Source organism: Trichoderma virens, assembly GCF_000170995.1.
Source record: "Trichoderma virens Gv29-8 chromosome Unknown TRIVIscaffold_90, whole genome shotgun sequence".
NCBI lineage: Eukaryota > Fungi > Ascomycota > Sordariomycetes > Hypocreales > Hypocreaceae > Trichoderma > Trichoderma virens.
The window spans coordinates 1,166,863-1,188,912 of record NW_014013659.1 but is presented as its reverse complement, the minus strand read 5'-3'; the positions used below and the strand labels follow the sequence as shown (position 1 = coordinate 1,188,912).

The 22,050-nt window shown below is 51.3% G+C and overlaps 7 protein-coding genes across 7 annotated transcripts; 5 read left to right on the top strand and 2 right to left on the bottom strand.

Annotated features, from left to right (window-relative positions):
• Positions 1-777: 777 nt before the first annotated feature.
• Positions 778-1,830, top strand: TRIVIDRAFT_56853 (uncharacterized protein; the record flags this gene model as incomplete). Its single annotated transcript, XM_014095432.1, has 4 exons — positions 778-812; positions 938-990; positions 1,053-1,440; positions 1,500-1,830. 4 exons carry the CDS (start codon positions 778-780, stop codon positions 1,828-1,830), a joined length of 807 nt encoding a protein of 268 aa, XP_013950907.1.
• Positions 1,831-1,952: 122 nt separating this feature from the next.
• Positions 1,953-2,580, bottom strand: TRIVIDRAFT_111347 (uncharacterized protein; the record flags this gene model as incomplete). The annotated part of the gene is made up of 3 exons (XM_014095431.1): positions 1,953-2,386; positions 2,444-2,487; positions 2,547-2,580. 3 exons carry the CDS (start codon positions 2,549-2,551, stop codon positions 2,067-2,069), a joined length of 369 nt encoding a protein of 122 aa, XP_013950906.1.
• Positions 2,581-3,034: 454 nt separating this feature from the next.
• On the top strand, positions 3,035-5,539 carry TRIVIDRAFT_41182 (uncharacterized protein; the record flags this gene model as incomplete). Its single annotated transcript, XM_014095430.1, has 1 exon — positions 3,035-5,539. One exon carries the CDS (start codon positions 3,035-3,037, stop codon positions 5,537-5,539), a length of 2,505 nt encoding a protein of 834 aa, XP_013950905.1.
• Positions 5,540-9,886: 4,347 nt separating this feature from the next.
• TRIVIDRAFT_195596 (uncharacterized protein) lies at positions 9,887-12,823 on the top strand (the record flags this gene model as incomplete). Its single annotated transcript, XM_014095429.1, has 4 exons — positions 9,887-9,986; positions 10,062-11,812; positions 11,878-12,659; positions 12,784-12,823. 4 exons carry the CDS (start codon positions 9,887-9,889, stop codon positions 12,821-12,823), a joined length of 2,673 nt encoding a protein of 890 aa, XP_013950904.1.
• A 354-nt stretch (positions 12,824-13,177) lies between these two features.
• On the bottom strand, positions 13,178-15,743 carry TRIVIDRAFT_210788 (uncharacterized protein; the record flags this gene model as incomplete). The annotated part of the gene is made up of 3 exons (XM_014095428.1): positions 13,178-13,595; positions 13,674-15,381; positions 15,445-15,743. The coding sequence occupies 3 exons, from the start codon at positions 15,741-15,743 to the stop codon at positions 13,410-13,412; spliced, it is 2,193 nt and encodes a 730-aa protein (XP_013950903.1).
• Positions 15,744-17,370: 1,627 nt separating this feature from the next.
• TRIVIDRAFT_195594 (uncharacterized protein) lies at positions 17,371-19,311 on the top strand (the record flags this gene model as incomplete). The annotated part of the gene is made up of 5 exons (XM_014095427.1): positions 17,371-17,841; positions 17,899-18,179; positions 18,251-18,497; positions 18,555-18,597; positions 18,650-19,311. 5 exons carry the CDS (start codon positions 17,371-17,373, stop codon positions 19,309-19,311), a joined length of 1,704 nt encoding a protein of 567 aa, XP_013950902.1.
• A 1,130-nt stretch (positions 19,312-20,441) lies between these two features.
• On the top strand, positions 20,442-21,731 carry TRIVIDRAFT_75197 (uncharacterized protein; the record flags this gene model as incomplete). Its single annotated transcript, XM_014095426.1, has 2 exons — positions 20,442-20,677; positions 20,855-21,731. The coding sequence occupies 2 exons, from the start codon at positions 20,557-20,559 to the stop codon at positions 21,430-21,432; spliced, it is 699 nt and encodes a 232-aa protein (XP_013950901.1).
• Between the last annotated feature and the right edge of the window lie 319 nt (positions 21,732-22,050).

Here is a 22,050-nt window from a genome sequence, read left to right as displayed (position 1 = left end):
ACAATGCGGGGCACGAGATCTTTGCGTGCATGAGCTGCATAAGACACGCGATGGGTGACGGTATCGATACTGTAATGTCTTGCATGCTCTGATAAGCTTTCACGAAGGGTGAGTCCGTATTACACTCATTTGCATGTTGTTGGATCTGTTCTTCTTGGTGAAATGAGTGAAGGGGGGGATGGTGTAAGCTGAAGATTTGGGAATGGTGCGAGTGATGCGTGAGTGACTGTGAATCATGGTACTGCGAATCAGCTTTAATGCGAGAAATAGGGAGATGGAGTCGTAGAAGGACTAAGTTACTAGGTATGAGCTGGGTGAAAAATATGGCCGATTTGTTGAGTTTAGTCGCTTGATTCGGTGATTCATATTTAATCACGTCTTTTCTGGGGGTTGCATCTGATTAACTTACACTTACAGACTCGACTCTGTTGAATGGTATGTCCGAATGTGTAAGTCGACCACTGGAGGTGCTGTCATGTGATCATGCTCATGCAACTGGTGAGAGGTACGTACCTGTGCCCGGCCCGCCATCACGTTTCTCCGTTCCCCAGCGCGGCTGCCACAGGGAAGCTCCAGCCAGCTCCAGCCTTCCAAGTACCGCCACAGGCAAGGTAGGCTGCCACTCTGACGAAGCTCCGCTAGAACCAGCATATCGACCCCCCCAATTATCGACGTCAAGGCGCCAGAACAACAACCTCATCTTGCACAGCATTGCCCTGCCGCCAGACCGCACGAACAACATCATTGCGTGACTTTGCCTTGCAATAATCAACGGCCATGGCGTCTGGTTACGACAGAGCTCTGTCCGGTAAGTTATTACGCATCGCTGGTTGATGTCGATATCCTCAGTGCTGACATTGCTGTGTGTCTAGTCTTCAGGTTTGTGCTGCCGCAGCCGTGTCTTGTACCGCGCCCCGTCCATCTGACATTAGCCCAGCCCCGACGGACACGTTTTTCAGGTTGAATATGCCGGCGAAGCTGTGAAGAGAGGTCCGTCTGGATGCACCGAAGCTGTCTGCCCACCCCCACCTCGACTGACCTTCTCGGGATAGGAACATGCGCTGTTGGCGTCAAAGGCAAGGATGTCGTGGTGCTGGGATGTGAGAAGAGGTCTGCCATGAAGCTGCAGGACACAAGAATTACACCCTCCAAGATCCAGGTCCTGGACCACCATGTCGCCCTGGCCTTTGCCGGCCTGAATGCAGATGCCCGAATCCTCGTCGACAAGGCACGATTAGAAGCCCAATCCCACCGCCTGTCGGTGGAGGACCCCGTCACGATCGAGTACATTACAAAATACGTTGCCGGTGTGCAGCAGCGCTATACACAAGCTGGAGGTGTTCGACCGTTTGGTATCAGCACCTTGGTGGTTGGATTTGACAACGGTAGCGAGGTGCCCAGACTGTACCAGACGGAGCCCTCCGGTATCTACTCAGCCTGGTAAGGCTCAAGCATGCATTGCATCAAATGCATGATGACTGACTCTTGGACCACTATAGGAAGGCAAATGCCATCGGCCGTTCCAGCAAGACTGTTCGAGAGTTCCTGGAGCGAAACTACAAGGAAGACATGGACCGGGAGACCACCATTCGACTAGCGATAAAGTCTCTTCTTGAGGTGGTCCAGACTGGTGCGAAGAACATCGAGATCGCGCTCATGGCCCCCGGCGCGCCTATGGAGCTGCTGCCGACGGACGAGATTGAGGGCTACGTGAAGGAGATTGAGCAGGAGAAGCAGGAGGAGGCTGCCAAGAAGAAGACGGGGCGAACACCGGGCACTGGAAGCGCTGCTATTCTGACGAGGAGCGGCGATGACTCTGCTGCTGAATAGAGAATAAATGGAAATGGTATTTATTGGAATGCAAACTTAGAGCGCAGATGCTATTGTATCAACATGATATGCAAGGTTGAGGAGGCATGCCATAATAAAAATGCTACCTCGTCTGATGAACGAAAACGAAAAATGAACTCCAATTAATGTGATGCCGTGCAACGCCGTAACATGTTCTTTCCAAAACACGACTGTATAAACGTATGTACACAGCCCATGCCCTCCCCTCGAACTGCTTAGCCAAGCTTGTCGGCATCTGGCGTAGGGTCGAAGATGGTCCTCCGGCCGTCCTGTCGGACTCTCTCATCCTTGAGCAGCTTGTTGTTCATCCGCACATCCTCACCCTCGATGGTCAGGGCGGCCTTGGGGGTCTTTGCCTCGAGGACGAAGTGGTTGTCGCAGTGCGGGCAGTACTCGTCGCTCTCGTCGAACTCCTGGGCGTCCTTGCGGAAGGCCTTTTTGCACTTCTTGCAGACAAAGGTCATTTCGAAGCTTTGTAGGAGGGGGTGGCTTTCCTGCTCGGCGTGGCATTCAGCGCAGTCGAACCATTTTCGGCCTTTTTTTTTGTCAGTACATGGTGGGAAGTGGGAAGGGGTGGTGTTTGAGGGCGTACAGCATGGTGACCGGATGGAGACTTGGGCGTTGAGGATGTGTTTACTGGGACTTTTGGTTAGCTGTTGGTGCTGGATGTTGGGTTTGTGGTTGTTTGTGCGTACCACATGGTGATGAATTGGATTCGTCCCTGGTGAGGTATGAATCAGATGTGGAAATCCTCCTTTCTTCGTAGCTTATTAACGAACGTGGTAATATTTCTGGAGCTGCTGCAGAATCTCTTGTCTTGGGTTTTGTCTCTCAGTCGCCGCCCTGCAGCTGCTATTGGTGGGGGTGCCTTTTAGTGCAGTGACCGCCCCTGGCCGGCCGTTTTCTGCAATTTGCTTGGCCGGAGCCGCCTGAACAGTTCTTCCTCTCGGTGGCGCGTCTTTGGCTTTGTTAGTCAGCATCTGTCTGCCTCGAAGGTCATCTATTCGTCGTCGAGGTGACCGTGAACTTAACTTTGATTATTCTTCCTTCTTCTTCTTCCACAGTCGTCGGCTTGCTTGCTCGCCACTTCTCCTTCTCTGCACAACAGTGACGCGCTCTTCTCCCCATCGAGTCAAGCCAGCGATTGCGATTTGCAATCTCCCTCTTTCGTAGCAGAATCACGATGCCTCCCATCAAGAGAAAGGCAGGCAGCAGCGCCGTGCAGGGAGGACTAAAGGCAGGCCGGTCCTCGCGCCTGTCGACGCCTGGAGGCACGACTCCCCGCAGCATCGATAGTGGCGATGAGGTGGTGGAGGAGGATGACGCCCCCCTGGATGAAGAGCTGGAGCAGGATATCGACAAGAATATAGATCGCTTCTCACTGGGGCGGTACCAGAAGAAGCATCACATCCGGGAGCCTCTCCCGCACATCTTTGGTAGCAATGATTTTTCGTACCTCGATCTCAAGAAAGATCACCAGAACCGGCCGCTTTGGATTGATCCTCAGAAGGGCAGAATCATTCTCGAGAGCTTCAATCCACTGGCGGAGCAGGCCCAAGACTTCCTCATTACCATTGCCGAGCCCTTGTCTCGCCCGACGTTTATGCATGAATATGCCCTCACAACACATAGTCTCTACGCCGCGGTTTCCGTCGGTTTGTCGCCTCATGACATTATAAATACCCTCGATCGCTTTCTCAAGACGCCTCTGCCAGACGAGATCCGATCTTTTATTGAGAGCTGCACCCAGAGCTACGGCAAGGTCAAGCTCGTCCTGAAGAACACCAAGTACTACGTCGAGAGTCCAGACCCCAACATGCTGCAGATGCTACTCAAGAATCCCAGGATTGGGCCTCTCCGCGTTCAAGGAACAGCAGAAATCACGACATCGGCCGCGCCCAAACTCGGCAACCTGGTCATTCCTGGCACAAAGAATGCTGCAGGTGCCAAGCAGGCGAACGGTCTGCAACCAGCAAACGGCGAGCAAGCGCAGGATGGCCAACCCGCCATGCAGGGAGGCGATGTGCTTGCTCGACTCGGCGAAGAAGATGACGACGACCAAGAGGTGACGCACTCGTTCGAGATTGCGGATAAAGATGTCGAGACGGTACAGAAGGAATGCCTCAACTTGGGATTCCCGGTCCTCGAAGAGTACGACTTTAGGCGGGATGAAGTTAACGCGACACTGGATATCGATCTCAAGCCCGGCACTCAGATTCGACCATACCAGGAGAAGAGTCTTAGCAAAATGTTCGGTAACGGACGTGCCAAGAGTGGCTTGATCGTTTTGCCCTGCGGTGCTGGGAAGACGCTGGTTGGCATTACCGCAGCATGCACTATTAAGAAAGGCGTCATCGTGCTGTGCACGAGTTCCATGTCTGTGGTGCAATGGCGAAATGAGTTTTTGAAGTGGTCCAATATCAACCCAGACGATATTGTCGCCTTCACGTCGGACTCCAAAAACAGTGTCTTCACAGGAAGCACCGGTATCATCGTCACGACCTATTCCATGGTTACTCAGTCCAGAGCTCGATCGTACGACGCCGAAAAGATGATGAGGTTTCTTACCGGGCGAGAATGGGGTCTGATGCTCTTGGACGAGGTGCACGTCGTGCCCGCCAACATCTTCCGAAAAGTCACCTCTTCCATAAAGACGCACTCTAAGCTGGGACTGACAGCCACGCTGCTCCGAGAAGATGACAAAATCTCTGATCTCAATTTCCTCATCGGGCCAAAGCTATTCGAGGCCAACTGGATGGAGCTGTCTAAGCAGGGCCACATTGCCCGAGTGCAATGCGCCGAAGTTTGGTGTCCTATGCCCACCGAATTCTATGACGAATATCTTCGGGCACCATCGCGCAAGAAGAATCTACTCTACATTATGAATCCACGCAAGTTCCAGGCCTGCCAATATCTGATCAACTATCACGAATCCAGGGGTGACAAGATTATTGTCTTCTCGGATAACGTGTACGCGCTGAAAGCATATGCCTTGAAGCTAGGGAAAGCATTCATCTACGGTGGTACTGGCCAGGCAGAACGTCTGCAAGTGTTGGAAAACTTTCAGCACAACCCGCAGGTCAATACTTTGTTCCTGTCAAAGATTGGAGACACGTCCCTGGATTTGCCGGAGGCTACATGCCTGATTCAAATCTCTTCGCATTACGGATCTCGACGTCAAGAGGCTCAGAGACTAGGTCGTATTCTTCGAGCCAAGCGTAGGAATGACGAGGGCTTCAATGCGTTCTTCTACTCCCTTGTCTCTAAAGACACGCAAGAAATGTACTTTTCATCAAAGCGACAGGCCTTCTTGGTTGACCAGGGCTACGCATTCAAGGTGATTACTCAATTGGCAAATATCGAGAAGACGCCCGGACTCGCCTTCGCAACGGCGACTGAGCGTCGTGAGCTGCTACAAAAGGTGCTGGTCGAGAACGAGACGATGGACGATGAAGACATCACGGATGACCTGTTCCACAGCGGAACGATGGGCCGAAAGAAGAAGAAGGGGGCTGCCCGCCGAACAGCAGGCACGCTGGGCGAGCTCAGCGGCGGACAAGATATGGCTTACATTGAACAGAATAAGAAGATGAACGGTGCTCTCAAGAAGGGCAAAGGAAAGAAAGAGAGCAGCGCATTCTTCAAGAAGATTGGGCGAGAAAATGCTAGGCGAGCTGCCTTGGGTTAGACCTGCGACCTTGATGACGGATTCTTCCTCCGTCTTTTTTCCTTTCCTTTCTCTCCTTTCACGTTTATTCCTTGTGACAACTATACAGATTGGATGGCCTGATACTATTTACCAGGGTTGATTTGATGCGAGGTGTTATGGGATATGAAGGCTTTGCTGAAATGCATAAAAGCAGCCCTCTTGGTGAACGGCGTTATCTCGGATTTTTCGACGACGGTGAACATTTCTTCTACTTACCGCAACAGATGCATGGAGTTGTACTATCAAAGAAATAGGCCGTACCCAATACAATATTACTATCACTATTATTATTATTATTACTATTATTTTCACCCGATTTTGCTCGTATTTTTGGACTGCATGCATATGTTAGCATCCGTTGTGTGAGCGTCTCGTGACAGCCATCGTATGTTGATTGGCATGGAGGGGACTTGCGCATGGCGAATGGAAAGGCATTGGGTCAGCACTGCGTGGAGGAGGATTGATGCTGATGCCCAAAGCTCACCCTGGGAGTAGCATCCAGGAGCCCAAGCAACGAGGCACAGGGTTCTTTCATTGGCCACGGATGCGAGAATGGGCCACGCCTCACGACGGCTGCATATCACGAAGCGGGCGGGCGTCAAAACTGCGCGAGCTGCGATGAGAGAAGTGACGAACTGCTTTTCAGTATGCGTGATATGTGGAGATATGCTTAATTCTACTTTGAGGGGAGGATGAGAATGATGACGGATGCTGGGGTGGTGTTGGGATATGCATCGGTTGGCTTACATGATGTCTATTGTGCATTTCATCGGATTTTGGGATTAAAATATCTATTGAAATTTAGAAATATGTTTTTCGGTTACGAGAAGAGGAATGGGTTTCCTAAAAGTCGGATAATTTCAAGCTATTGGGCAATATCGTGGTATGCTATCCCTGCCACGGCGAGCGTCTATGATGACATTACGCCTGTGCTAAATGATGATGAAGCGATACTGCGTGTAAAGAGGAAAGGCGGCAGACGCGGCAACACAATCAGCTGCACCCAGCCAACAGCCAACAAGCCCTATGAGATCGTCCGTTTGTCTTACATTAGCCTGTGGTGATAGGTCGCTAATATTGTTGAGAGCTAGCTTCTGTTGCTTTTGACGAAGGTGATATTACACAAGGTTAGAGAGACAAGACGTGATGTATGTATGAGGGTGCCAAGTATAGAAAACGCGATGCTGGCCGTCTAAGCCATCGACAGCAGGCATTTCGTTTCAGATACGGAGATGCAAATATGCTCCAAACCCGCCATCACGCCAGTCTTGCTTCATGACTACTACGTATATTTAGAATTAACATGCCCGATTCATTGTCCCGGAGAATTGTTGGTCTTGGCGTCTGATAGGGGGCATGGGTTGAATTCCTAGTTTGGATTCATGATCAGATGTCATCGGATTGGAATGGACAACGTGTGCTTTTTGTACGCACACGATGGGTGATGGTGCAAGCGTCTGTGTGCGTGTGTTGGAATACTGTCTAATACTATTACTCCGTAGGTACTCGCAAGACATGCGGATAGAATGCTGTGTGAGGCTTTGCTGTATTACCCCGTACAACATGTGTGTTGGTGGCAGGTATGTTGTCTCGTGGGGGCGGGTCGTCCAGAAGCTACGGGATGCTGCTTGGGATCTAGAACATGGCCGGGACGAATCGAACTGGAACCGCCATTGTTTGGTGTAACGCCGGGGGCGCACAGAGTGCGGTGCTAATGAATCTTGCCTCAACTTGCATTTCTGATGCCTTGCGTTATCTCGCTGTCTTAGTTGGGTTGCCTGCTACACAACTACACAAGCTGGGGGGTCACTTGTGTCCGCCTGTGCGAAACACGGCGCATGAAACGGATGTTGCATCCGGCCGGGGAGAGGGCAAAGAGGGCCATGTGAGAATGGAATTGGGGAAAAAAAGTGCCGCAAATGAAAATGACTCGCCCGGCTTTGATTTGGGGGATCGGCGGCAGTGCACGAGGATCTAGAGTGACATCATTGTTGGTGTTTTGGATGCTGCCCAATGCTGCCCATTTGCGTGTTACTACAGGTCGAGGATGGGATATTCTCGATTCAATTGGCGGCTTATCTTGTTTAGCGGATTTTGTTTCCTTCTTTTGGGGGCTATTCGTTCTACAGTATAATGAGATTCACGGCGTAGCATGGCCCTTAATGGGTGATGCTGATGTTTTTTATTTTTTTATTTTTTTAAAATGGATCCGTTGATGTTTCTTTTTGATTTCCAGGTTTATTTTTCATGTACCCCGGCGTTGCGGCATGGCCGTCGGGCGCTACGGGGGATTGTTTATCGGGGAGAGTCGCTGCGAGCAAGCCAAACTCCGCATGGAGGCAGGATTCGCTGTTCGGCGTTGGCTGACCCTCTGATCTTAGGGGGGGCCATTTCGAGGAGCTGGAACACGCGTGGCTGAGGTCCAAGTTGCCCATCAACACTAGCGGTTGGTGTATCAGCAGATTCCTTAGTACTGAAGCCATTGGGGGCACTGTGTTTAGCTAGTTGGGTGTGTATTTCACCAATTGGATCCAATTGATGCGTTTTTGGTGACGAGCATCCCGAGCAAATGTGTTATTGGATGCCCGTATATCCTGTACATAGGAGATGCTATACTCCGTACCGTGTAGAGCACAGGCATCCCGATATAGCGAGGATAGTGGCCCGGCATCTCTAAAGGAGACGGAGCATGGGCTGAGAGAAGGCAGCAGCTCCGTTGGATTACTCGTACTGCTGCGTCGCCGAAAAGTACTCCTGTTATTCAGGTACCTTGCCACTTGGTGGAATCCCGCATGGCCCGCATGGCCCGTCTGGCCTCGGCTTAGCAGCCGCTACCCAGCGCTCCAGCAACTGACGTGCGTGGGGCGTCGGTCTGGCGTTCTGGTCAGCGAAATGCCTGGACTAAGCTTTCTGCTAAGCCTCTCCCGGCATAGGGCGCCAGGCTCTGAGAGCAGCAACGGAAGACGCTGAAAAGTCGGCAGCAGCAAGTCGCACGAGGCGCACGTCGTTGATTTTCTTTTGCCCCCCTTCCTGGCGAGGGAATCTCGACCTTTTCTTGTTTGTTTCTCCCAATTCCTCCCGACCTGAACCGAAACACATCGAAGCAGCGCCTCGATCCGGAACGAACTCGACCCTCTTAGACGGTGGCGCGTCTCGAACCGTCTGGCTGTGCTGCTCCATTCTTGGCCTCCGTCTTCCGTGCCACCAATCGCCGCCAAAGGGGCTTGGCATCTTGCCGCAGCCGCGGGACTCGACGAGGCCGGGATAACTTGCATTGACCGTTGCTTGGACCGTAACCCTGCAGCTGAGCTCCGTCCACGCTGCATGTTTGGGTGGTGGTGACACTATACAAGTACCACAAGTCCGGCTGCTCCAAGGCCACACGCAATCCAGCGAGAGGGTGCCTTGTAACCACGGGCCTGCGCATCACATCAGCCCACGGGCCACGACAACGAGAAGGGGATCCCGGAACCCTGCTTTAGACCCGACGTTTGCAGCAATAATTGTACACTATTGCTTTTCGTTCTTTTTTATTGCTTCACCGTCTTTTTCCTCTGCTCAGCCATCTGCGATTGCTTCCTGACGGCAATCCCCCCTCCATCTAATTCCTGCATACGCCATTGATCAAGGCCTCTGCAAACCCAATCGACAGGTCGCAGGTACGCCCGGCCAATTCGCAAGAGTAGTCACCAATTACGATCTTCCTCCTCGCCAATCTCCCCAGCGGTATCAGCGCCATCCTTGTCTTTTTTTCTGGCTGCTGCAAACCACGGCTACCTTGCAAGCATAAAACAGTCAGCGCCGTTACTACCTGTACTCCTGATAAGCTCGATATCAGGTCCAGGCCTCCTTGCTCCCCCTCCCGCCACTGGCTCGTACATGCGCTATCCTTCGTCCTTTTTCTTCACCCATCTCGGCGGTAGTGTCGAGTGCTGCACAGCCAGTACTCCTCTTTTTTGACTCTTTCTGCTTCCCTTTGTCAGCTCTTCTCAAGGTTAGCTTCCCCTGGACCACGAGCTTTGCCCCCCTGACGAGACATGGTCTCCTCACGATAATCACATCTCGCCGCCTGCATTGCTCTCGATCATGCCTTTTTGCGTTTTGTTGATTGTGACGTCCTTCGACTGGACTCACGCCTAAAGAAACGCGAACCCAACCTCAACGATCAATCTTTTCCTGTTGAAAGGATTTCCGTCTTTCCAGAGACACCTTGCTCGCGCTCACACCTTGTTGTGCTAACTTCATAACCTTATCATACCTTGGCGTCGCGTCCGCCTGCATCTACCCCTTGCAACATCTGGAGCCTCTGTCCCTCTCTTGGATAAAATGTTTGACGAAACTCGCGCCTTTATAGCGGCGCAAATCAAGGGTGCCAAACCCGCCTTTGTAGGGAAAAAACCACACTTTAACTTCATTACCGTCCATTGTGAGTGACTCTCTTACTCCTTCTACCACCCTTACCTCACTTGGAGCGTTTGTGTGCTAATTTTTGCATGGTTAGACTTTTGGATTATTTCCGCAACATTGCTTTGTGCCATTCTCATATATGCTGGCGGCAAAGGAGAACTCCACTTCATAGATGCTCTCATGTTCGGTAGTGGTGCAAATACCCAGGCCGGACTCAATCCTGTTGATCTCAACAATCTCAACGGATTTCAACTATCGTGGATTTACACCTTTTCTTTATTCTCAAATCCCATCACACTACATTCATGCGTTGTGTTCCTCAGGCTTTACTGGTTTGAGAAACGTTTCCAGCACTGGGTTCAGGAAGCTCGATTGCGCCGCCGAACCCTCAGCAAATCCAAGTCCAAGGCACGAAATGATTTAAGCCAGCTTGAAAGTGGCCTCGGTGTGAATGGGAGAAACATTACCATTGTGCCGCATGGCGATAAGGCAAACCGAATCACCAATGATGGTATTCTTCTAGACCAGATACCAGAGGTCGATCCTAAACCAATTGCGAAAAGCGATGAAAGCGATACGACTACAGTGTCTGACGATCTGCACAAGAGTGTTGACCTTGATGACATTGGCCCTCTAGATCAGCCCAGTAAGAAAGACGCATCGCACGCGATTCCGGATGAAAATGACTCTGCGCCTGGGCCCCCACCAGAAAACCCCCCTCACCTCACAACGGCCATTACATTTGCCGACACTGTTAAGAGAAGTGATGGCGTGGGCAGCGACCCTACTAAATTTCCCCAACGACGCCCCAATGCGGAACACATCGCCATCCTTGAGAGACAGCGAAACCAAGACAATGAAGTCCTTCGCATCCCTGGTCCACGAGAAACGGAAAGAGGACTAGGACCTCGCCGCCTCGAAGAGGATGATCAACAGGAAGACGAAGATCGGCCAATTGCTCGTCAGATGACCGCTCAATCTCGTGATGAGCCCAGTGGCATCTATGGCCGACAACCAACCATCACAATTGCCGAGCCCGAGCATCACAAGCGGGACGAACTTAAAGATGATGTTGCAGCCGCAGGCAACGTCGTTGATAGCTTGAGGTTCCGAAAGCCACGCTTTTTCAACCGGTCACAGGATAAGATACACGAAGATGGCGAGGAATCCAGACACACCAGGTCAAGGACTCCACATCCACACCCTGTGCGAACTAAAACTATGGATACTATTCGCTCTGTCTTGACTCGGGACAAGGCGGATGACATGCCGTATCTCAGTTATACGCCCACCATGGGACGTAACTCAAATTTCCTCGGCCTCACCCTAGAACAGCGTGAGGAGCTTGGCGGCATCGAATATCGAGCATTGAGAACCTTGGCATTGGTGTTGATATTTTACTTTTTCATCTTCCACGTTTTGGGTGTCGTCTGTCTGCTTCCTTACATCCTTCTCAACCAGCATTACGGAGCCGTTCTCGAGGCTGACGACATTGGCAAGACGTGGTGGGCGTTTTGGACCTCCAACATGGCCTTTATGGATGTGGGATTTACCCTGACTCCTGACAGCATGAACTCATTTGCAACTTCCGAATGGGTCTTGATGTCCATGTGGTTCTTCATCATTATCGGAAACACTGGCTTCCCGGTCATGCTGCGCTTCATGATTTGGGTCGCTTCTAAACTTACGCCCCGTGGCACTGGCCTCTGGGAAGAGTTTAGGTTTTTGCTTGACCACCCTCGTCGGTGCTTTACTTTGCTTTTTCCATCTAATGCCAATTGGTGGTTGTTCTGGATCCTCATCTTGCTTAACGTTATCGACCTTGTATTCTTTATTGTCCTCGATGTGAGTCGCCTTTTCTTCCTTTTTCGCCATCTGCAATTTTGAACGTTGATGTTAACTTGCCCTAGCTCGGAGCAGAACCCATCACGGCATATCCTCTCAAAAACCGAGTTGTCATTGGTCTCTTCCAAGCTGCCTCAACCCGAACCGCAGGCTTCTCGGCAGTCAGCATGTCTGAACTTCACCCTGCCATGCCGGTTCTATATATGATAATGATGTATATATCCGTGTTTCCCATCGCCATTTCTATCCGACGAACAAATGTCTACGAGGAGAGATCCCTAGGCGTGTACCATGATCGAAGCAACGAGGACGATTCCGAAGCAAGCGCTCTTGATTATGTGGGGACTCATTTGCGACGCCAGCTCTCTTTCGACTTGTGGTATGTCTTTTTGGGCTTCTTTCTTATCGCCATTACAGAAGGTGGCAAGATCGTTGGAGGTCGGTTTGACTTGTTTGCTGTTCTTTTTGAAATTGTCAGTGCCTACGGAACCGTGGGCCTGAGCATGGGTGTACCAAATGTCAACGCCTCTCTCTGCTCACAATTTTCCGTTGTCGGCAAGCTGATCATCGTGGCCATGCAAATACGTGGTCGCCATCGTGGTCTGCCATACGGTCTTGATCGCGCTGTAATCCTCCCGAGCGAGGCTCGCTTGAAAAGGGAACAAGAGGAATCCGAGGCCGCCCTCGCGCGGACAAACACTGCAGTGTCGACTGGCGCCACCACAGGGTTGCAGCGGCAGGCGACTACAGGACGAAGCCGCAGCAGAAGTCGTGACCGGGCTAACAGCAGCCTTCTAACACAACTGCTGCACCCGGGACCCGTCGTTCCGCAAGATCAATTTTTGCGGCCCAGGGGAAGATCAGTGGAGGCACACCAGAGGAGCAGGTCTGTGGATGTAACGAATGCTTTGCCGGAACCCTCAGACGCTCACTTACACCCCCCGATAGAGGAAGACGACGAGCTGCGGCAGATGTCAAGCTACGACTTCCCACACAAGCCGAGACGGATAGAATCCTCCGCTTTTTAGAAGAATCCGTGGAAATAAGACGGATTCGCCCAACTTCATTTCGTTAACTGCCTAAGAGCGGTTTTATTGCTCATGTATATATTTATTTATCCGCTCTTGACTTTCTACATGAAAGAAGATTCCCAAGATGGCTTGCATAGAGCAAGTGGAATCCCCCAGATGGCTGTGGGTGGCGACAACAGAAGTCCTCCTGGAGTTGGCTTACTGCGCCTGTTCATGATTGGGTTGTACTTGGAATCGCTTTTACACGTTGGAAGATCCTATGGTCACAACAGTTTTTATCAGAGCGATCGGTCGCATAATGTATTTTATGATTGCCAAGAAGAAATATATGGGACTTGGTCAAGTCAGTTTATTATTCCGCTATGACGCCTGTAAGACCTGATGCTCTCTATCCGTGCTGCCGTGTAATGAATGAAGCCACATACTCCGCCACTTTCCCATCTACTTCCAGCTATTAAACTAAAGGCAAAGAAAAAGAAAGATTTATCCAGAATGTTGGGAAATAGATAGGAAATTGGTGCAGATGAGGTTACGAAATCCGTCTCTCTACGATGCCTTCCTTTCCTTTATTTATCCTCAAAGGCGCCCATATTCTTCAAGGCGCCGGCAAGGCGACGATAATCTTTAAGCAGATCTAATACCTCGCTGAGCCTCAAATCGCCCGGATTCTGAAGCTCCATGAACCGTTTATTAGGAGGCGCAATTTTGGGGATTTCCTTTGGCGGCAGGACAGCCGCGATATCGGGGAATGCCTTTTTAGGAATTTGTCAGTGATTCAGTTTGGACATGGATTGCATTCAAGTTAAGACAAGGGGTGATTGTAAACTTACCGTTGCCAGGTCTCCTCCATCGGTTGGCTTCACGCCGTCTTTCGAGTCCTTGGTATCCTTTGGAGCATCCTTCGTGTCCTTGGCAGGAGTGTTCACAGGAGTAGAGACGCTTCGACCAAAGCCTCGGACTAAGCTGATGCCAGAAAGTCGTGCCATGGGGTTGAATGTATTGCCCAAGTTTCGCATTTGGTCCAACATGGCCGGTTGGGTTGGTGCAGGAGCAGCGGCTCCGGCCTTTGCGTCTTCTGCTGCGAAGAGCACCTTTTTAGAGGAGCTCGCGCTGCGACCACTGCGAGTGCTGTCTGTACTATGATCGCGGCGACCGCCAATTATGCTTAATACACGGTCATCTCGCCCATTCTGGGGTTTGGCTTGCTCCGAGTCTGCACCAGTAATGGAACTGGCATTGTCTTCATCTTCAGGAGGCGGAGTGCTCACGAGCTTGCGAGCGTCGTCAAGGGTCTTTGGGACAGCAATGGGCTCCTTGGGATCCTCCTGGCGCTCCTTGAGCTTGCCGAGGAGAAAGCTGTAGCTCTCGCCTAGGCTGTTTGAGATGGTTTTAAGCCCTTGATCGGCCGTGGTAAAAACGGCATCGCTGGCAGCGCCAAACGCCTGAGTGGGAGTATTAATCAAGTCGCTTAGTCTCCGGTTCTTAACAGTCGAAGCCGGCTTAAGGCTAGGCGATGATTCGGGCTTTGGGGCCGTAGCATTTTCAGTATTGACTGCAGATGTGCTCTGTGGCGAGGTCGTCAGCCCTTGAGAGTATGCCGGCGGAAACGTTTCCACTTTAGGTGTTGCAGGTTGCCCAGGGGCCTTTACCGGCCCTGATGGACGCTCGTCTTCTCTCAATGTGGCAAGATCAACCGTTTGCAGGAAGCTGATGGCGGCCTCGAGATTTGTAAGGCAGTAAGCCTCTTCACCGGTCAGCTTTTGCTCCCACCGGAAGTTTTGGATGAAATTGAGGTCGCTGATAACTTGGAGATGCTCTGGGGGAAGCGTGATGAGTGTGTAAATAAGCATTGGCATAATTTCATCTGCGGAAGCAGAAGGATGAAATTGAGCAAGTGTATCAACAATGCTCTTATGCGCAGCCTTGAGACGATTCAACTTCCCAAGAGGGTATCTTGACTCGGTCATTCGAATCAGGTCTTTTCTCGCAGACTCAAGCTGACCACGGATGACCTCTGTCCTTTCGGCCGTTGATTTTTCGGTTTGCGGTTCCACTTCACCCAAGTCTATCCCGAGATCCGAAGGGCCAATGCCAACAAGGGATAAAGCGGCGGTCTTGGATCTAAGCTTTGCATCCTGAGCCTCATCTTGTGTACTCCTATGGCGATAGATTCGGTCATAGATACCCTCACATAACCTCCTTTCAACAGCCTCCTCGAGCAAGCTTCGTTTTGCCTCCAGAGCTTTCCTTGCTTTCTTTCGATTTGCTAACTCTTCGGGCGTAATCATCTGCTGTTCATTCTCCGCTTTTTGTTTATCTTTGGAGCCTAACGAAGCTGCTTTTGATCGAAGGCGGCTAGCAACAGAGGACGATGATGGCGGAGGCTGAAAGGTCTCGCGGCTCTGGCGCGAGGCGAGGGCGCTAATATGCGTGCCGATATGAGAGGACGCCTGACTATAGAATTCTTGAAAAAGCTGAGATAGCTTGGCGATATTCGGCGGAGTGGAGTGAACCTTGGCAGATAGTGATTCCACAAAGCTAGAGAAGTCGGTTAGATAGGTACCTGGGGTCGAATTGTAAGTGCAGGATCCATCTCCTCACCTATCGGTCAAGGTTATTAGCTCGATTGGAAGGTCATCAAGCTCAATGGATGCTCGCGTGATCTCAGGGAGCTCTTCATTGTCGGAATTCTCGGCAGTGTCGAATGTATCGGGAGCCTCGGGGTTGGCTCCGGCATCTCCATGCTTCTCGGAGGGCGATGGCGAGTGGAAAGTATGTGCTCTCTTGGGGGGTTCAACTCTACTTGTAGCGGTCGTGCTTGGTTGATGTGAATATGAGGAGAGTCTGTCTGGGCTTGGTCGAGCTGCGGGGGGAGTGTCGGTGGATTGCTGAGAAGCCATGTGCCTCTATAGGAATAATGGAGACCTATGATTACAACGGTGTAAGTTTTGGTAGCTTGGAAGAGTGAATTCAAACAAAGCAAAAAGGGTATGTATAAAGATAAGGTTATCAATAGAAGTATACCCGCTTGATGGCACTTGTGGAGAGTGGAGGGGACAGATTTGGGCTGAAGCAGCGGGATGAGGTAGGTACCCAGGGGGCTTGATTGGGTTTCATAAGTGTACCACATGTGTACATACTTGATATGTCTACAGTACCTGGCATCAGCTGTGGAGAATTGCCGTGATGTAGATGCCCTCGTGGAAGGGATGCAGTAAGGAGAGGTCGAGTAAGGAGAAGTTGTCGAGTCGGGCAGTAGATAGATGGAAAGATAAGGATGGCTAAGAAGCGGAGGACAGGGCCGAACGAGGGGCTGCAAATTGAAGGGGCTCTGCGGTGAGGAAACAAGGAAGAGGCCGGTATTTTGTGCCTGAAAGATGCCAAAGATTGCCGCGATGAGATGCAATGCAAGACAGAGGAAGCCACACTTTGGGATGAATGGGATGACGAAGCTTTGAGATGATTTTGGAGTTGCGAAGCTCAGATCCGGCGCGCCACCAAAGCTGTAGCGGGCAGATGCCCCCACTCTGTGTTATCGGCTTATCGATACGCGCAGGCAGCGCTGTGGGAGGGGAGGATCCTACTGTAGTGCAGTGGTAATGCTTCCGTTTATCTGTCCTAATGTGTGCTATGTACTACCTGGTATCTTGGCATGATAAGGGATAGAAACAATACTTCAAGGCGAGAGAAAGAAATGAGAAAAATAGACAAGGTATCCTGTATCCATGGATTTTCATTTGCATCTGAACGGTCAATGATCAGCGCAGATGGGCGGCGGCTAATCCCAAAAAGCCACCACAACTGCACGCAAACATTCAATTGCACCAAAGCTTAAGCCGGGCTCCATACCCGGTGCCTCGTACAAACATCAGGGCAATCAATACTGTACGACAGGTATTAGCCATTGACTCTATTAATACCTTGGTAGCCCGCACTCGTATCCCCTAGCCAAGGCGTTGTACTATGAGTAGAAAAGAGTTCCAGCCAATTGCTTACAGCATGCCATCTCAATGCTTTACCGTAGAACCTGGCGTGTCTAGGTACTATGTACAGTACTTGAGTACTCCGAACTGGTGCTCCGTTACTCCGTACTAAGAAACCCTCCAATTTGCGCTACTTCGGAACAAGCATCAGTCCAAGATGCCGAGAAAATGCGGAGGAGGTCCCCAGATTTTCGCCCACGGATCCACGACAAGCCTAGTCCGTAGATATTAGTAAATGTATTAGCCGTCCCGTCCCGCGAGTTGCATCGCAACACAAGTGAGCCGCGTTTTAAACCGAGGGCAAGCTGCGACTGTCTTTAAGAGGCTCCCATTTCTCTCTTCTCTTCTTCCCTTCTTCCTTAAAAAAAGCATCCCACAGTCACGACCATAGATCGTGTCCTCATTCTCATCGATCCGCTTCCTGTTTTGTGTGATGCTTGTGTCTCATCCCCGTTCCTCTTTCTGATTTTCTCCCTTTGCCATCTCAAAATCTCCCTTGATCCGAGGTCGGGGCCTCTCTCACCATCTCTCCAACACCGCCGTCATGTCTGGGCCGCCGTCTCGCATTCGCTCAATTCTCGGCCATCTCATTCCTCATCAAACTCCTCCTCCTCACATCCATCATCTGTCGCCGACGTTTTTCCTCGAGCGCGCGGCATCCATTGAGCCCAATGCCGAGGCTATCTATCACATCACCTCCAACGGCGCCATTTTGCACCGCACCTACCAGGAATTCGCCGATCGCGCCAGAGGATTGGCCTATTATCTGAAAAAGCACGGCTTCAAGCGCGTTGGTATTCTAGCGCCCAATACGCCGGCTTTTCTCGAGGCCATCTACGGCATTCCGGCGGCCGGGGCCGTGATTGCGCCCGCCAACTACAGACTCAAACCAGACGACATTGCTTACATTTTTGAGTTTGCCGAGGTCGACAGCATTATTGTCGACCACGAGTATGTCCATCTGCTCGATTTGTTCAAGGAGAGACACCCAAAGATTCCTCTCATCATTGATTCGGTACGACTGCTTCCCCGGGATCCCGTTTGAACGCTGACTGACAAATCCTGTATTCAGGATACCGATGCCACAGAGGGCCAGCTCTGCGGGCCGTTTGATGAGGCCGTGCTGGAGGGACTCAACTATGATCGCGCTACGGGCAATGCAGGATGGGCTGGTCTCCATGCGCATGCCACCAACGAGGATGACATGATTGCCATTCCTTTTACCTCGGGGACCACATCCCGGCCCAAAGGTGTCGTCTTTACCAATCGAGGATCGTATCTTGCCGCCATGGGCAACATCATTGAGTCTGGGCTTAATCATGGCCGTTGCAAGTACCTGTGGACTCTGCCCATGTACGCAATCCCACTTGCTGTAGATGCAGCTGTCATCGAATTCAAATTGCTAACGATTGTGTCTTTACCAGGTTCCACGCCATTGGATGGACTTTCCCATGGGCTGTCGTGGCAGTGCGCGGCGTGAATGTCTGCTTGCGAAAGATTGACTACCCACTGATCTGGAAGCTCTTGAAAGAGCAAGGCATTACTCATTTTAATGCAGCTCCCACAGTTAACACCCTCTTGGTAGCAGCAAAGGAGGCCGAAAGACTTCCTCAGGAAGTCCGAGTCACGGTTGCAGCTAGCCCGCCAAGCGGCCATCTGTTTGAGCAAATGGCAAGTACATGAGAACACTTACGAGTCTTTGAACAGTGGCTAACCGGGACTTTGTAGACCAACCTGAATCTCATTCCCGTCCATGTTTATGGCATGACAGGTAAGCCTCTGAATTCCAATTCTGGTGCTTTTGTTTCTGACATCAATGACAGAGACGTATGGCCCTCTCACCAAATGTTATGTCATGCCAGAGTGGGATGATCTTCCACCGCAGGAGAAATATGCCAAGATGGCTCGCCAGGGCCATGGCTTCATCACCAGCCTTCCCATCCGGGTGGTCAAGCAAGATCAGCCGGGTGGAGTCCTGGTAGATGTGGCCAAGAACGGCCAGGAGATTGGCGAGATTGTCTTCTTTGGAAACCTTTGTGCCAAGGAATACTATAAAGATCCCGAAGCTACACGAAAGCTCTTCGAAGGAGGCGGTCTTCACTCGGGCGACTTGGCGGTGTGGCACCCGGATGGCAGTGCTCAGATTCTAGATCGTGCCAAGGACATCATCATCTCTGGTGGTGAGAACATCTCCTCGGTAGCACTGGAGAGCATGCTGGTCCAGCATCCCGATATTCTCGAAGCCGGTGTGGTGTCTGTTCCAGACTCTCACTGGGGTGAGCGACCCAAGGCATACGTCACTGTCAAGGAGGGCAAGAGCCTGGTTGGAGAGGACGTGATCAACTGGGCCAAGCATCAGAGCAACATTAGCAAGTTCATGGTGCCCAGAGAGGTCGAGGTTGTCAAGGAGCTGCCTAAGACGAGCACTGGCAAGATTAAGAAGAATGACCTGCGGCAATGGGCCAAGACTGGGCGAAAGGAGTAAAAAGGAGCCATAATAAATGGCAAGGGGTTTTGGGTTTGTTTGGATTGTAGAGCGCATTGCGTATCATTTTATGGGATTAAGAGGATAGAAGGCATGGTATTGGAATTCATGTGCTTGGAAAGCATTGGATACATCAATGTCTGCGGATTACCTAAGCCCAGCTGATCTTGTAGAGTTTCAGCCATAATCTATCAAGTTGCACCTGCCTCTTCATGAGCACTTGCTGTGATGCCTGTTATTGTACTGTATAGTCTGTATCAGCGACACCCTGTATTTGCATGTGATGTCTGGTGTTTGTTTTGCTGTTGATGGCCCATCAAGCCACCACCAACAGCCAGCTTTATAGTCTGGATATCGAAGCCCCTTCGACCAGCGAAAAGGTCGAGTCGTATAACGGTTAGTACAGTCGCTTCACAAACTCGAATCGAGGATGCGGAGCGCGCGACAGACCCGGGTTCGACTCCCGGCTCGACTACGCTTTTTGCGGGCGCTTGCTATTTTTTGCAAGCTGGGGGTTGAAGATACGACAGCGAAGAGGTGTTGACGTGGTCTTCATTCGTGATGATGGTGGTGTGAATGGATTGGAGGGCAGTAGGCAATTTCTTTTTTTGGTGGGTGGCAATCATGCTTCATGTTTTATGGGTGATGGGTGATGGCTTCGGTATGCATCTACTGGAAGCTTTCTGTAATCGATCTTTAGCTTTGAGCTATCTCGATAGCGCTGGTACCGGAGCTATTTACCTGGAACATTCCTGTAAGCTGCATTGATTGCATCAGGCCACTTCTTCCCTGCATCTTTCTATTCAGCAACTTGCTTGAGAATCATTCTCTCTTTCAATATTGTCTACCTTGGGTACTGAATGTTGTGCAGAGAGTAAATCGGGCTGTCAACCAAACTCCCATTACCCTGGAATTCAAGCTCCAGTGGGGCTCTGGTTCTAGAAAACCCACCGCGCAGTGGAACGATCCAGCAGCATCGAGAGCTTCTGCACCCAAGCTTTAGCGCACAGACGCCTGAAACCCCCATCATCCATCAATTCATTCATCCATCCGTCATCCATCCGCCGCGCTGCTGCTGAGCTTCCCTTCTTTCCGCCCTCGATTATTTATTTCCCTAGGCGCTGCATTCACTCCACCTTTGGACAACGACACTCAATTCTGGATCAATCGCATCCCACACATCTTTTTTACTCGGCTTCTACTGGCATTCTTCTCCAGCTTCCTCCTCTGTTGCAGGCCTTCATCATGAGCGGGTCGCGGCCACTGCGGGGCGGGTGCCAATGCGGCCGGAATCGTTACATCATCGCCATCCCAGAGAATGGCATCAAGGACGCTCAGGTCTTGTTTAACACTGAGCCGCAGCATCGTAAGGATTTTCTACATTGATTGACTTGTAGATTGGTTTGATTTGCTCTTTTCAAGCTGCAACCAAGTGGAATTGCATGGCGCCGATTGATGGTCCTGGTTGTTTGTTTTGTTTTGTCTGGTTGTTTGTTTACTTGTTTTGAGTCGCAAAGCTGACAGTCCTGGTGCAACTACGCAGAGATTCCTCTCGCGACACCTTTGGCAGCGTACATTCGCGTACCGCTCTCGTGGTATCACAGCTCCACGTATGCCTTCTTCCCAGATGAAACCCACACCATGATCCGCAGGGTCTACTCGCACCCGAGCCAAGACTACTCCAAACGGCATTTCTGCGGCTTCTGCGGGACGCCCCTCTCATATTGGTCCGAGGAACCTCGTAGCGAGGCAGAGTTCATCAACCTGACGCTGGGCAGCCTGCTTCGGGAAGACATCCGGGACCTGGAAGACATGGGCCTAATCCCCGAGGACGAAGGTTCGCCACCCAAGAGCGAGGCGGCCCCAGCAACGCCGACGAGGAGATCCGCCATCCAGCAGTCGTTTGGCGTGCCGTGGTTCGATGGGCTAATCGAGGGCTCGCGGTTGGGTAGCATGCGCAGGAGCTACGGGGCTAAACGATCGCGCGATGGACAGACGAGCATCGAATGGGACATTGTCGAATACTCGGAGAATGGCGGCGGAGAAATGGACCAGGATGAGCCTGAGGCAGAAGTGTCGACACAGCTGGGCAAAAGGAAACTCAGAGATCATGAGGTTTGACGCTGACGACGACATGGGGGGGATATGTTGTGTGTGTATGTGTATGTGTTTGTACTCGGTCCGAGTCTGTGTACAACAGTCGATAAGGGCTTGGGCTGGGACATGGTCTGGTCTGTTGCGTATATGAGCTGCCGCTTTTTTCCCTTTCCTCCTTCTATTTCTCGGTAAGGCGTTTTGTTCAGTTGTTTTTGCTCGGACAGTGGCCGGGGTGTTTACCTTTAGGCGTACCTCTTTTCGGTGGCAGAGGCTATATACCGTGCATGTACTCCGTAGACATGAATGTAATTGAGTACGGTACTACCCACCAATCTCCCGTCTTTATGCATACAATATACCGAGTGCCAATAGCATCGCGGCGCTGTAAGTGGCATAATTATGCCAGGTCCTAGCCGGAATGCAGCTTGAATGCAGCTTGAACGCAGCTTGTTCGCAAGAGGATGCTCCTTGCTCGATATGCAACTTTCCCACGTGGGCTGTCGGCTGAATCTATCCGTCGGGCTCTGAATCAAGTGACTGTCCCGAGTTCCCCGACAGAAATCTGGCCATTTCCACGCCCGGATCCTTCGATTCCCACACATCACCATCACCACTAGCAGCACGTCGAATTCATTCTTCTTG